The sequence below is a fragment of the Helianthus annuus genome, chromosome 16 (assembly GCF_002127325.2).
Source record: "Helianthus annuus cultivar XRQ/B chromosome 16, HanXRQr2.0-SUNRISE, whole genome shotgun sequence".
Lineage (NCBI taxonomy): Eukaryota > Viridiplantae > Streptophyta > Magnoliopsida > Asterales > Asteraceae > Helianthus > Helianthus annuus.
In genome coordinates this window covers 7,217,391-7,233,331 of record NC_035448.2, presented here as the reverse complement: position 1 = coordinate 7,233,331, position 15,941 = coordinate 7,217,391, and the positions used below count along the sequence as shown (strand labels likewise).

Genomic DNA, 15,941 nt, shown 5'->3' with positions numbered 1-15,941 from the left:
CATCAACGATTTTGGTTGTGCGACATATATTGAAACGCATCCACCACACCGCACAAAGATGGGACTTCTAAAAAGTTTGAGAATATGTTGGGTATAAATAATCATCTACGATTAAATACTTAAAGCCATTAGTGAGAAATTCGTTTATGGCTCATTGGTTTTCACTTTAGTGAATGAATGTTCCCAACATTAGGGGGAGATAACAAGCAGTTGGAAAGTGAAAAGTGAAATGAATTATCATGTCATCTTGATCCTCAGACTATAAACTATGAACTAGAAGTTTAAAGTATAATTTATTTACCAATATTAAAGAACAAATTTACCAGACAAGTTCACTGACCTAAATAGAGTGACTAAGGGGGTGTTTGGGGTTGAGTTTTGAAAATAGATTATGCGTTTTGAATAATCAGAATCAGATAATTTGCTGTAACAAAACGTGCTGCAGAAAGATAGTGTTTGGATTTGATTATGTTGTTTGATATCACAATAATCAGATAATCAACATTGTTTGGATTTGATTATGTTGTTTGATATCACAATAATCAGATAATCAACTATTTGAGTGTTTGGCAAGTATATATATTTTAAAAAAATAAATAAGTGAAAACGTAAAAAATCAGTTTTTGGATTATCACGTTTTCCTGCAGCAAGGGGTGACCTACTTATGGATTATCACGTTTTGAACTCTACAAAACGTAGAAAATCACTTTTTATTAATTTTTTACCAAACACTCAAAATAGATTTTTTGCGATTTCAAAACACAATAATCAAATAATCAGGTTGAAAATGCAATCCCAAACACCCCCTAAGTAAGTCACATAATCAACTGCTTATGCTCCAGTTATATTTTTGTCCAAGAGGACAACCACATATTATGTAATGAGTCTATTGCACGCCTGAAGCGTGGTAGACTAGTCGATTCCAATAATAAAATTCCTCGAAAATTGGAGCAAGTAATTAAGATGGTCAAGTCGAAGTTATAGTAATAAGATCTAAAGACGAGACAATAGACATGATGGTTCAAGAAGAACCTCAGGTACCTGAAAATAAAGAGATCTCGATAAGTTGTATCATGTCTAACATATGTATGGAATCGAAATAAAAATCGACGTCGTTATACTTTTGTATATAATGTAGCGCTTAAAATGATTAAATGATAAGGATCAAGATTTAAGATCTGCCTATGAATGAATATTAAGAAATGATTGGCCAAAATAGAAAGACGCAAATAAGGCAGAGTTTAGTTCTCTAATGAACTGGAAAGTTTCTGGACCAACAGTCCATACAACTAAAGTTGTAAAATATGCTGGATACAAAAGTGTCTTTTACGCGAATCATGTGAAAATAAAATTAAGTGATATAAGTCAAAATTGGTGGCACAAGAATTTTCACAAAGACCTATGATTGATTATTCTTCAGTGGTGGATGCATTGACTTTCCAATATCTTATTAGTCTGGTAATATATAAAAGAGAATTGACATGCGTCTTATGAAAGTTATGTATCACTTGATAATAAGTCATATAAAATAAATTCTCGAGAATATTATGATTATTATATAAATTCAGATCTGAATACATATACATGTTGTATATGTTATTGAATTGAATATAATTGGAACTCCCCATGAGTATCCTAAAGCATTTGAATGCTTAAGAGGTTAATTGAAATACCTTATGGATGTAATTATAGTGCACCAATACTCCAATAAACATACATAGAAAATGTGTACCTGGTTATTATGGCATCTCAATGTACACTGTATACAAACATGGTACAATATGAATTTTGGAGATAAAAGCAAGTGTTCTTGATATTTTTGCATATGATATAGATATCTATGTGTTAAAAGGGCAAGTTTATATAGCAAAACTTCTAAGAGTGAAAGCACATGCATATTTGGTTAAGATGGAAAGAATTCCCTCATGAATTGATAATGCTAGAAGCATTAATGATGTCAAAACCTCAAGAACGTACTATATCAAGTTCATAGAATATGTATGGACTAAAATAGCTAGATCGAGTGTTATACAACTCGAAATATTTGCATAAAGAGGGATATAAATTTGATTAAATTAGCCATGTTTTATCGACGTTCTACTTTTAAAAGTTCACTATAATCGCAGTTTACAGTGATGATGTCTAGGCATCATCGAGAGAAATTGTCGAGCTTTTAGAGGGAGAATTTTTGAATGACCTTGGCACGGTCTAATTATTACTCGAACTGCAGTTCGAGTATATATGTAATTATATTTTACTAACCCCTCAAGTTTATCTAGAAGATGATGTTTGGATATTTTAGTATGGATATATTTGAACCTTAAAGTACGTTAAAGGTTGTTAAATCATTTGTTATAAGAAATGTCTATTATCATCTCTTACCAAAGTAGAGATTCTCATTCTAAAAGTACCATCGTTAAATGCATAAGTGCATTAATATGTTTTGCTAGCTATGTATGGTTATAATATCTTTCACTTGAGCTTATTGTCATGATATAACCTTTGTCAAGCGAAGAGACATTGGAATGAGTTTAAAGAAATATTTCAGGTATAAACGATATTTGATTATATTTTACTAACCCATCAAAACAAGTTTGGTTAGTCTTGTAGATGCAGGAATGTAACGAAACACAGTCGTGGACGTATGATAATTTTTGGAAAGAGGCACCTAAAGTCTCGTTAGAAGATTATACAACATTGCTCAACATAAAGGATTGCACATTAAGGGATCAAGCAACAAATCATTCGCTACAAAGGCTTTATTTGACTTTCAAAGAAGATGGACATACGTCACTTAAAGGACACATGTTAAAATGAGGGGGAGACTTATTCAAGTTGCACTCTTTTTCCCTTGACTAAGTTTTGTCCCATTGGGTTTTCTTAGTCAGGTTTTTAATGAGGCAACATACCTGATCCAAAACTATCAGGAGGAGAAAATACGCGCTGCACTCTTTTTCCCTTAGCTGAGGTTTTGTCCCACTGGGTTTTCCTAGCAAGGTTTTTAACGAGGCAGCATCACCAAGCGTATTAAAGGTATGTGGATAGTCAAGGAGGAGTGTTATGAATGCATCATTTATATTGTGACTCTCCACATACATAACTTATCTAAGGGGCTGTTTGGTAGCCTCTTAATGACCATTCGGATGCTACCTCTTAATGGTTTAAAACCTCTGAATGAATAAGAGGTAACCACAAGTCTGAATGGTTAAGAGGTAACCTCTGAATGGTAAATCATCACATGTCACATTTTTCTACATTCTCATTGGTAAAATTCTTAATGGTTCCATTAAGAGGTAGCCTCTTAATGACCATTCAGAGGCTACCAAACAACCCCTAACTCCTATCTCTTTAGTTCCTTTAATATTAATGTATGTGCCTATATGTATAATGACATTTGTGTATGGTGAAAAGAGATCAATCAATAAGATTTACAATCTCATTTTCTTATTCTTCCCTTCATATTGCTAATAGGTTAGGTTGTTTCATAATAACTTTTATATACTTCATTTTTTTTAAATTATACCATAAAATCAAGTATTATTTTATTTTTAATATTAGTACCATATTGCTATACGTTTTTTCATTTATAAAAGTGACTTTTAAAAAAGTTAAAAAAATGTGTTTTATAATTGTACTAGTTATGTAGTTGGAATGTGCTAGCATGAAAAATATATTGTGTTGATTTTAAATCTATACGTATGTTCTTATTTTGTTGTGTAATTCTTATAAGGATCAATATCAAAACAACTCACCCACATTAATCCCTTTTGTGCGATAAAGTTCAATTCCATATAAAACCCCATTGTGCGATCAGCCTCGAACACGAACAACAGAATGAATAAGAACAAGTTGAACAAGCTCTTGTGCATTCGAAGCAAACGCCCAGCGATAATCAACAATTAGCATCATCGCTACATATTTGGTAGGTAAAGTATTCTATAATGTGTTTTTGTTTGAGGGTTTTTGTGCTGGATCGGGTTGTGAGTTTTATGTTGATAAATTGTTAATTACCGTAGGGTTTTGTAATGTTTGATATATTGGGAATTTTTGGTGGTCTATAAGGTGTTTTTTAGATAGGTTTAATGTTGGTTTTGTGTTGTGTTGTTTAAGTGTTAATTACCATAGATGTGAGATAGATGAGTTGGTTATTCATGAGCTGACATAGTGTATGGGGGTGTGTTAATTATGTGTTAATTGCAATAAAATACAAACACCAAAAGTAGATATAATCAACACATCTGTGTTAAATCTGAAACCAAAAGTAGATATAATCAGCACATTTGATGTGTTGATAATGGAGAACGATTGAGGATGTTGAGCTAATATCGTTTATGTTAAGAATGGAGAACGATTGAGGACGATGTACTGATAATAGAGAACGATTGAGGATGTTATGCTAATTATATAATGTACTGTTGATTGTATTTTTTTTTGGGTGGTGGTTTTTGCAGGTTAGTCCGATCATGGAGAGTAACCAAATAATGGATATGTTAAAAAATTCAAACTTTAATTTGAATTAAACTTGCATGGATTTAGGGATATTTTAATAATTATTTTTAATTAGTTATAAATAAATAGGGTCAAAACGTCTAAATTACCCCTAAACTAATTTTTTATTGAGAGACATTATCAATTATGTGTTGTTCTTACAGTTTTTATAAACATAAGTGTTTGTATTTGATCTCATTCCGTTTATTTTCAAAATAAATAGATGGTTAGGGCTATTGTAATTTGGTGTGCTTTCATTGATAAATAAATAAAAAAAGTCGAACAAGTTAGTTCATCTTGTATTAGTGTATTCGATCAAGGGTCTGATTACCAACAATTTGTATAAGAGCTTAGCGGTTTGAGAGTCGTTTTCTGAAAGGAGGAGCAACCTCTCGCGGGGTTGTAACGGTGGTAAACGAGTTTGGTGTTGTCACATATTATTGTCGGCAGTATATGTTTTCAATTGATTGAGTTCGAAATCAATTGATTGACGAAGAAGAAGCTGCCATGCTTCTGTTAAATTGTGGTGACGATGGAATAAAAGTAGTTTTTTCGAAAAGGTTTGAGTAGGTAGACTCTAAGGGCATGTTTGGCTAAGCTTTTCAAAACAACGTATTGGCTTATTGACTTATCAAAAAGCCAATAAGTTGTTTTTGTGTTTGGCTAAGCCAAAAGTCCTTTTAGAAATGACTTTTTGCAAAGAAGTAAAAGGAGGTTTCAAGAAGTCACAATATTGTGACTTTTTTGCCAGTTTTTAACTTTTCAAACTACAAATTACTAATATACCCCTTCTTTACCCCCCTTATATCTAAAAGAATGCCCATTTTAGTCATTTTACATCAATAAGCTAATCCAAACACTTTTTTTAAAAACTCCTTTTCAAAAAGTCCTTTTCCCAAAAGTCATTTTTCCAAAAGTCCTTTTTAACTATAATAAGCTTAGCCAAACATGCCCTAAGTGTGCTCAAATATGTTAGTGGTATGATTGAAAAGAGCCACAAAAGAAATAATTTCATCTTTGAAGAGTTAGCATCATCATCATGATACTCAATAAATCCCACCAATAGCAAAGCTAAGGTAAAGTCAGAGGAGGGTAAGATGTAGACAGCCTTACCTCTATCCGTAGGAATAGAGAGACTGCTTCCAGTGAGACCCCCGGCTCGATAGTAATTGTGCATCAAGCCTTGGACATAAGCCACATAATACTCAGCAATCGAGACAAAGACCTATTAGTGCATGCACCCTTTTGTCTTCGTCTTTCAGCTATCAACGTCACCACATGATGCATGATTAACCGTTCTCAGCTTTTAACATTATTTTCACGAAATTAGTAAAATAACGTTAAAATTAGTGCACTTTCACTTTTGCCCCCCATGGCCCACACATATATACATTATATGCGTATACCGCAAGCGGGTGTTAACATGTGGAATTAATCTCTTGTGACGGCATTGGAATCCATTTTTTTGTATGGAATCAGTATTGGTCAAATTTGTGGCTATATACATGGAGTTTGGATGGAATCTTATGATGTACATGGGAAGGGTTCACATGGATTGCTCGATCACATGTAGAGGCCTAGATTAAAGAGGGTGAGCTTCAACACTAGTCAAGTAAAGTTGACAATAGTTTCGGTTTAGTCGGGTAAGGCATAAACCGGACAAGTGTTTTGGGCAGGTTCAACCTGGTTGCTTGATCGTATTTTATTGTGTGGGAGACTCTTTCTCGCCAAGGAGGTTAATCGCAGCGGGAAGTTAGATTATTTTTTTGCTGAAAAACCAAGGGGCGTATTGGGAAAGAAACGGAAGAGCGAGCAGTCTTAGGGATTCTTAGGGTGACCGAGGGACGAATCAACAGGTGGTTGTTGTCTTTGTTGGTGGTTGATTAAGGAGTCTGGCATGGTGGTAAAACTACGATCAAAGAAGGGTCCAACATGTTTTACATTAATGACGAACGGTGGTTCAGGTCAACGCTATCACGGAAGTATCGTTGGGAAAACGGTGGTGACATGTGACCAATTCAGTTCGTTTCAGTGGTGATAAACTTCATAGCATTAGCAACATTCAATTCAGGTAAGATCAAGACCCCGAGGGCGATATGATGATTACTATTGGGTTCTTGCTATAATGAGCTTGGTGAATATGTTCTATTATGTGGCGTGTAGTTGGGCTTACGGGCCGTGTGCTGATGAAATGGCGAAAAACAAGCCCGAAGGCCGAAACTAGCAACGTTACTATTGACTCGGTTGAAAAGTTACAAAGAGCTAGATCTGCAACGGATGAAAAGTGAGTTCTTTTCAAAAGTTCCCCATCATAATAGACTTCTTAAAAATATAGTGTTTTTCAAGAATGGTTCATAACAGTATATGATCAATATGGTTACGTCGGGTGGGGTTTAGTTTCGTTTGGTTTGATATGTGGTGATAGATGGTGGGAGATCAGTCAGTTATGGTCGGAACTAGAGCGGGGTCAACCAGTCAAGAGGGTCCGCTGACATAGGAATTTCTCAGATTTTATATACAAAATCTGTGATTTTTCTTTAAAAAAATGTTTTGGACCCTCTAGTTAGCCCATAGAAAAGAGAGCCTTATGATGACCCCGACAAACAAGTAATGGTTCCGCCACTGGTCAACATCACAATGATGCATTACCAGTCCAACAATATCTTACAACTTAACATAATATTAATCAAGTTATACCCAAAATATATATTATTCATATCTCCGGACAAACGGAAAAATTGGTTTACTGTTCTTCAGCAGCCAATGTCGCCTTCAGCTCCTTTTTGTTCACCTAAAAAATAAACACAAATGAATGCATTAGACATCATTATGCATTTACGAAAACTAAAATACTTCAATATAGTATGTAAAAAATACAAGCTAATAAAGTAGAGTTAATTACTATTTTCGTCCTAGTGGTTTGTCAAAAATCACTATTTCAGTCCATTAGTTTAAAAATTGCGATTTCAGTCCCTGTGGTTTCACTTTCGTAACCATTTCAATCCATTTATCTATAAGTACAGGGACTGAAATGATTACGAGGTGGACTGAAATGGTTACGAAAGTGAAACCACAGGGACTGAAATCACAATTTTTAAACTAATGGACTGAAATAGTGATTTTTGACAAACCACATGGACGAAAACAGTAATTAACTCAATAAAGTATTATATTTACCTTTCCCATGGCATTTCGAGGCAACGAGTCCCATACAAATAATCGAGTTGGCAGCTGAAGATGGTATACAAGATCAGTAAATTTCTACATGCTCGTAGTAACTTTACATAACTACGGTCTATTTTTTTTTTTTTAACAAATAAATCGTGTCATACGATACCTTGTATGGTGCAAGTTTCTGTTTAGCCCATGAACATAGTTCATCTAAAGTAATAGCAGGCTTTAAGTCTTTCTCACGAATCTTTTTTAGTTCCATATTCGGCACAATTATCGCAGTTACAGCTTCTCCGTAAGTTTTATCCGGCAACCCTAACACACAACATTCTGAAATGGCCGGATGCTGTGTACAATTAAGAAAATTAAATTACTTAAAATGCATTTTGCATTTTATCACTATTACTATGCAGTTAAAGCGGTCCAAAATCGAATAGCGGTCAAGGTCCGCTATATGATATATAGGTTATAGCGGTGGTATAGCGGTGATATAGCGGTAATTTTTATACCATACATAATTTATGTACTTTTATATATATATAAATATATCTTTGAAAAATATTAATAGTATTATCAAAATTCATAGTAATATCATTCCATTATCAAAAACCTGTCGCAAATCAAATACTAATAGTAACTTTGAAGTATTTAATTTAAAAATTAACACAATTAAACACCGTTACTGCTATAACCGCTATAGGCCACCGCTATTTGGACTGCTACACACCCTGAGGTCCACTAACCGTTATAGCACCGCTTTTGACTGCTTAGTTTAATAGATGAAAATTGGATAAGAGTACTTACTTCTAAAAGAATTGCCTCAATTTCTAGCGCCGACAATTTGTATCCACCTACCTTCATTATATCGGCATTGGTACCTGATCGTAGGACGTAAAATTGCCACATGAGTGTATATAATTATACGAACAATAAGTATTGAAGAAAAATATGACAGAAGGAAGAATAGTAAACGGAACTTACGTCCCAAAATTACATAATATCCATCTTCATCAACTTTAACAGCATCACCAGTTTTGAAAAACCCGCCCTCTATAAATGACTCCTTGGTTACCTAACAGGTAAAACAAATTCAGCATGCTGGATATTAATTATTAAAATATTAATCCGGTAAACAAAAACTAAAAACAGTCCTGATCTTATGGCAAAATAAATGGGTTGAACGGGTTGGTAATGGGTCGGGTAGTTGGGTTGGCTTGATGCTTGAAACACTTTTTGTTCAAAAAGTTGTAAGCTTTTTTTATAAATAAATGGTGTGTCAAATTACACATAAAATATTATTTCAATAACGATATCATTTTTTTGAATAAAATGATTTGATGGTTTTATGTAGGGGTGTTCATCGAATAACGAATTTTCGAATTATTCGAATAATTATTTTTTTGCTTGAATTCGAATTCGATATCCAGTCAATTGGATTCAAATTAAAACGCCAATTCGTATTCGAATCGAATTCGAATAAATTCGTTTTGATTCAAATTCATTTAAATTATGTAAATTCGTTATGGGCTATTTGAGCTTAGTAATGGACTATTTTAGGACTTAGATAAAATCTATAGATTAATTTATACGGTACCCCAAATTAAAGTTAGAGTAAACTGTCATTTTGGTCCCTAAGGTTTGGTCACTTTTGCCACTTTAGTCCAAAACTCAAACCTTTTGCATCTGGGTCCCTGTGGTTTCAGTTTTATTGCCATTTTGGTCCAAAAATGAAATCAGGTCATATTTGTCTTATAAATCCTGCAATTTTGTCATTTTCCTCAGGGGTAAATCAGGTCATATTTGTCTTATAAAATATGGTATTTATTTATAAAAAAGAAATGATCATTTTGCCCCTGCGGAAAATGACAAAATAACAGGATTTTATAAGACAAATATGACCTGGTTTCATTTTTGGACCAAAATGGCAATAAAACTGAAACCACAGGAACCCAGATGCAAAAAGCTTGAGTTTTGGACTAAAATGGCAAAATTGACCAAACCACAGGGGCCAAAATGGCAGTTTACTCTTAAAGTTATAAATGTTTATATATAAATATAATAAATAAATATGTATAATTTGAATTCGAATTTCAAATCGAATCGGATTTGAAATTATAAATTCGTTCTCGATTTACAGGACTCGAATTCGAATTGAATCGAATTCGAGTTCTTGATAACCGAATCGAATTGTTGATAATCGAATCGAATTTCGAATTTTTATGCGCTAGATTATCAAAATACAGAGTGGCATAATGGCATTATTTAACATTTAAATTTGACTCAATATTATATCACAACATATGTGGCATAATGTCATTACTTAACAATACAAAAAGATATAAAAATACCTCCGGACGTTTCCAGTATTCCTTAAACAACGAAGGGCTTTTGATACAAAGCTCACCAACCCCCTCGTTACCATCGTTGTCTGCAAGAATCTTGACCTGCAATTACCAAAAACATAACCGTAGTCATATCCATTGGGTTCCTAGCTTCTAATATTACGAGCGTATAATTTTCACAATTAAAAAAAAATTACAAATAATCCCTGATTAAAAAATATTTGCTAACCTGCACGCCTGGAAAGGGCTTGCCAACAGTGCCTCCTTTCCGTACGCCTTTTAATGGATTTGAAAGTGCCATGACGAACTAAAACGGAAATTAGCCATAATCGTTATTCGTTAGGAAGATGACCGTTAATTAACAGTCAATAGAGCTTATAGAAAACAAAACGATATAGTTTACCTCTGTCATGCCATATCGTTCCAATAGTCGATGTCCTGTAATGGCTTCCCATTGTTGCATAACGGGTAGGGGTAGAGCAGAGGATCCACACATCTATTGAAAAAATTATATTCTTGTTAAAATAATATCAATTTGGAAATAAGAAGTCAATAATATAATAACAATGAATCAAATTAAGTACAGGAAGTAAGAAGTCAATAAGTCAACATATGATGCTAGTAATTTAGGGCTGTAAACGAAGCGAACGAACATTAAGGAATGAACATGTTCATGAACGGTTCACGAATGCTTACCGAAACGAGATTTCTTGTTCCCGTTCGTTCATTAAGAAAATGAACATGTTCATGAACACTTGCTGATCGTAAACGAACGCAGATGAACGCCATATATTCATTTTAAGATAAAAATTGCATTTTTCATCGGAAAGATTACGAAGGATCCACCAAAAATAAGTACTTAACATAACTATCCAAACATAGTAGACATATTATCATAAACATAATTAAAACAAAAATTAAGAAATTTGTCAAGCTTTAACACAAACTAAAATTGAAATGGAATGTTGGAGGAGGCGTATAGTATAACTATGGTTTCAAACTTTTAAAAACTAAAACCAATAAAATAAAAATATAACACAAAAACCTTAGAATGAACGAACCCAAATGAATATATCGAACATAAATGAACACATTGCCGAATGTTCATGAACATAAATGAATGAACGCAACCTCTGTTCATTTTCGTTTGTTTAACTTATTAAACAATATTTTTTGTTCGTGTTTGTTCATTTATTAAACAAACTTCCCGCCGAACGGTTCACAAACTGTTCGCTGAACGTTCGGTTCGTTTACAGCATTAGCTAGTATGATGCTAATAAGAAGTCAATAAGTCAACCTAGTCCCTCCCTCCCGTTATCTTTCCCTTTGATTATGTCACACATCATAATCCCAATCTCATGCACATCGTTTACGTCAATCGAGATCATATATATAAACACACACGCACACAACTATAAGCACAAAATCTGTTGAGTAATCACCATTAGACGCAGCTGGCTTCCAGCTGAAGCAGAAGCTGCTTGCAAGTCTGGATCCATAGCCTCATAGCCTTGTATCAGCCTCGTATACATCGTTGGAACCTAAAAACGAAAATGATTTCAGATATTTAAGCATGAAAGGTAAAATGGCTCTGAAATTTATATTAGAGTAAAATGCCATTTTCGTCCCTGAGGTTTGGCCGGTTTTGCAACTTACGTCGAAAGGTTTGTTTTTTTGCATCTGGATCCAAAAGGTTTGAAATCTTGCCATTTTCATTCGGCTAGTTAACGCCATCCATTTTCTTTGTTAAGTCAGAGATATTTTCGTATTTTTTGTTAACTTAAAGGGAAGTTTGGTCTTTTGAATACTTGTACATTATGCTAAATGCTTGTACATAAAGTGAAAAAGACCAAATTGCCCTTTAAGTTAACAAAAAAGATGAAAATACCCCTGACTTAACGGAGAAAGATGGATGGAGTTAACAAACCGGACGAAAATGGAAAGATTTCAAACCTTTTGGATCCAGATGCGGAGAAACAAACCTTTGGACGAAAGTCGCAAAACCAGCCAAACCTCAGGGACTAAAATAGCGTATTACCCTATATATTAATTTAAAATATATCAAAGAGGAAGAAAGACATACCCCTGTAAATACAGTTGTTGCATCATTAAGTTTAGTTCCATCTTTCGGATACGATTCACGCCATCTTTTCCAGATCCCGCTCACACTAAACTTTGGCATGAATTCAACCTTAAAAACATACATATAAAACCTCAAAACGTTGACGTGCTAATAGACTTATAACTGCTAATAAGTAATAACATAATAACTGTAATAACTAACCATGGAACCGGCATAAAGAGGAGCAAACAATGCATTGAAAAGTCCATGCACATGTATAGATAACGTTAAGGATCATTCAAAAAAACATGTTATAAATATCAATTAACAAGTATAACATAATAAAAGCAGAAATATCGTAACGTTTTATTAGGATATGGTGTAATGGCAGGCAATGCAGAAAACAATCACTTGATGTGTACTCCCAAGCTGTTGATAATGTTTTCACCTGAAATCAAGCAAAAAAGCAACAATTACAATTTGTATATATTTTATTTTTTGGGAAATTGGCCTGTAATAATCCCACCTATACCTTATTGGTCATTAATAATCCCACCTCAGAATATTCCCCCCACCAGTCCCACCTTTCACCTATTTTTCCTACAATGGTCCCCTGTTAAAAAAAAACTTAACGGAGTTAAGTTTTTTTTCCAAATTACAAACAAATTTTTTAGGGCTTTTAATTAGAACGACGATACGAGTCCATTGATGTAAAACTTGCCTCGAAACGGTGCTCCAAACGATGAAAACGGTGCTTCAATTCGGGCGTTTAAATTTCCAATTAGCCAAAATCAAGTCACTTGGAGCACCATTTCGAAGTAAGTTTTACATCAATGGACTCGTATCATCGTTCTGATCAAAAGCCCTAAAAATCTGTTTGTAATTTGGAAAAAAGCTTAACTCCGTTAAGTTTTTTTTAACAGGGGACCATTGTAGGAAAAATAGGTGAAAGGTGGGACTGGTGGGGGGAATATTCTGAGGTGGGATTATTAATGGCCAATAAGGTCTAGGTGGGATTATTACAGGCCAATTCCCCTTATTTTTTTACCTGTGCTAAAATGCTGTTATGTGTATGAACAACTCCTTTAGGTTTCCCGGTTGTACCACTAGTATACAAAATCAACGCAGGGTCATCACCTGTATGAAACACAACAAAGACATGAAGTAGCAAATAAACCGACAATATATTAGTACATAAATTTATATATTAATTAAAATGCATAAACACCTTCTACTTTATTTGAAAATTGAATTTCTTTCTGCAGTACACCGTCATTTACATCATTACTAGGAACATCAGGTATCAGAGAAAACCGAGCCGCGGTTTTCTCCGCAATTTTTCGCATAAGCTCGCTATGATCCTCGGTACTCAAAATCATCGATACATCCTATAAAAACACACTTCTTAATAAGCTATTTTATCACAAAATAAAAAAATGTAGAAAATAGGAAAAAGTCGTTTTTCAGAGCAAACCGAATCAGTCATGACGTGTAGTAGTTCAGCTTCCGGGTAGCTTAGCGCTAGTGGCACTGCGACACCGCCACTCAACCATACCGCTAGTACTCCGGCCACAAACTCAGCAGAAGGTTTAGCCACCACACCTATTCTAGCACCGTTTAAACTTGTATTCCCTGTGGCTCCATTGGCCTGCAAAAACGATAATGGTAGTTTAAACTTTAGTTTAGACAGCTGTAACTTACAGATATTCTTTGAATCGCGTTAAAGTATTTTGAACTCACGGTTTTTTGGTTATGGCTGGATAACAGATGAGATATTTTTGAAGCGGAAGAAACTAGATGATTGTAGCCGTATTTCTTATCGTCGGCTTTGAGAGCGAGATTTTCATGAGAAGTGGCGCCATGACTTGCAATTGCTTTAACAACCTCCATGAATGTTCTACAACCTGAAGCTATGAAGTTAAAAAAAAAAAAAAAAAAAAAAAAAAAAAAAAAAAAAACCGTAATTCAACACATATAGATACTGTTTATGCATGTCAATTGTGCATTCTAATGTTCCAGATTATTCTTTAATATTCTAAAAGGGCTATTTATAACCTTGGATTGCATCTATAAAACTCCATCAATGCAAGCACAAATAATCACTTATAATTTATATTTTAGGGGTGTCAATCGTGTCGGGTTGGCGGGTTGAAATGTGCAACCCGAACCCGACCCATATAATTATTCATGTCAAAGATATCAACCCTAACCCGCACACACATAAGGGGTGTCAATCGTGTCGAGTTGGCGGGTTGACAGGTTGTAATGCGCAGCCCGAACCCGACCCATATAATTTTTCATCTCAAAGAATTCAACCCAAACCCACCTGCACACACATAAATCCGGGTCAACCCGAACACGGCCCATTTAACCCATTTTTCAAATGATTCATACATGTTGACGAGTTATAAGCAGGTTATCCGTATCGTGTTTAACGGTGTTAGTCAACCTAAAACATGTTTTTTTTGTGTGTCAAGAATTGTAGCCCCTAATCTTTATACCACTCAGTTAGCAAGAAATAATAATGAAACAATTCGACGATCCCTAATGATCAAAGACGCATAATTGAGCTTTTTACTGAGTCAAGCATTTTGTCGAACACTTGGAGGGTCCAATTTCAAATGCAACAGAAAACCAACAATTCCCCCCACCTAAAACCCTAAATCTTTAACAATTACACATGCAAGATCATCAAATCATTCAAGAAAACAAAACGGAGTAATCTTTAAGAAAGAAATCATCAAAACTTACCAGAAAATTGACGAGATTGTGAGAAGGGAGTAGCAGAAGTAAATAGAGGATGATTGAAGAAGTGGGTGAGAAAGTGGTTGAAAGCTCTAATCTTGTTGTAGTTATTGTGATGAATTGTTGTAATAAATGAGGAGCATCTGTTCATCGCTATTGGCGGTGAAGGGGGTTGGATTTATAGCAAACCCAACTGGCAAAAAGTCGTGAAATTCAATTCAATAATACAACACGTTTGTTTTCATTGAATCGTCATCATCGGAAGAGACAAAAGTTTCTTGATCAAGTCGGATACGAAGTTCGTACCAAATTTGAACCCGGTGATCATATGTGTTTTTGCCTCGATAACTCTCTCCATTTGAAGGGTTTAAATCACACTAACACTTTATGCCATGAAAATAAATAAGGACCAAAACGTATTATATTTAACCTACCTTATTTTCGAAAAAAAATTACGCCAAACCGTAGGACAACCGAAAACGCACATAATAATAAGACCATGTGTAGTGGTAGAAGCTTATAATGCCCCCACCATGGGGCATTATACGACACGTGGCGTCCTAGTCAGCAAGGGGGCATTATAGCAAAAGTGGTGTAGTGGGGCATTATGCCAATAACCCCCATTCAATCATTTTACAATCATTTCACAATTATTTTTTTAATTTAAAACATAAAATAAACTTCATTAATTTAAAAATAAAATTACATTACTTGAAAAAAAATAAAAAAAACTGAAAAAAAAAACCAAAAATAAAAAAAAACAGAAAAAAAGCTGAAAAAAATAAAAAAAAACATAAAAAAATAACATGATCTAGAGTCCATATTTTTCTCTAATTTTTTGGCGACGCATTTGCGCAAGGATCAACGCATCGCCTTGTAGGTGGTCGATAAGTTTGGACAAAAACTCGATGTCCTTTTCCATTTGCCTCGCCTCTTGCATCTCGTTAAATTTTTTTGTTTCGGCCACTCGTTCCTTCATAATCTCATAACGTTGGTGGCCGAGATCGCGAATGTCTTGGAGACGACGGTTCATCTCCTCGAAATCATCCTTTAACTCGAGATCGGAAGACGACTCGACCGTTTTTTTCCCGGTTCCCTTTCTTCTACCGGTGGGTCGGACCAACTCTTCTTGA

The 15,941-nt window shown here is 34.5% G+C and overlaps 1 protein-coding gene across 2 annotated transcripts; it reads right to left on the bottom strand.

Moving 5' to 3' along the window:
- Positions 1 to 6,985: 6,985 nt before the first annotated feature.
- Positions 6,986 to 15,149, bottom strand: LOC110918791 (malonate--CoA ligase). 2 transcript variants are annotated; one of them, XM_022163076.2, is made up of 17 exons: positions 14,815 to 15,149; positions 13,804 to 13,967; positions 13,538 to 13,711; positions 13,292 to 13,451; positions 13,112 to 13,200; positions 12,442 to 12,511; positions 12,286 to 12,338; positions 12,085 to 12,192; positions 11,444 to 11,542; positions 10,405 to 10,497; positions 10,231 to 10,308; positions 10,008 to 10,103; positions 8,641 to 8,731; positions 8,464 to 8,537; positions 7,826 to 8,005; positions 7,666 to 7,719; positions 6,986 to 7,279 (listed from the first exon to the last, which is right to left on the bottom strand). In XM_022163076.2, the coding sequence occupies exons 1-17, from the start codon at positions 14,957 to 14,959 to the stop codon at positions 7,232 to 7,234; spliced, it is 1,776 nt and encodes a 591-aa protein (XP_022018768.1). In that variant the 5' UTR covers positions 14,960 to 15,149; the 3' UTR covers positions 6,986 to 7,231. The 2 variants fall into 2 exon arrangements, with proteins under 2 accessions (XP_022018768.1, XP_022018767.1); XM_022163075.2 differs by having other exon boundaries at positions 13,804 to 13,973; positions 14,815 to 15,147.
- Between the last annotated feature and the right edge of the window lie 792 nt (positions 15,150 to 15,941).

Bases quoted from the DNA above. Each gene is read 5' to 3' on its own strand.
- LOC110918791 (XM_022163075.2), bottom strand. From the start codon at position 14,959: ATGAACAGATGCTCCTCATTTATTACAACAATTCATCACAATAACTAC. The intron at 8,732-10,007 runs GTATTTTTATAT...TTTACCTGTTAG, and splicing joins AATACTGGAAACGTCCGGAG to GTAACCAAGGAGTCATTTAT. The intron at 8,538-8,640 runs GTAAGTTCCGTT...TCCTACGATCAG, and splicing joins ATATTATGTAATTTTGGGAC to GTACCAATGCCGATATAATG.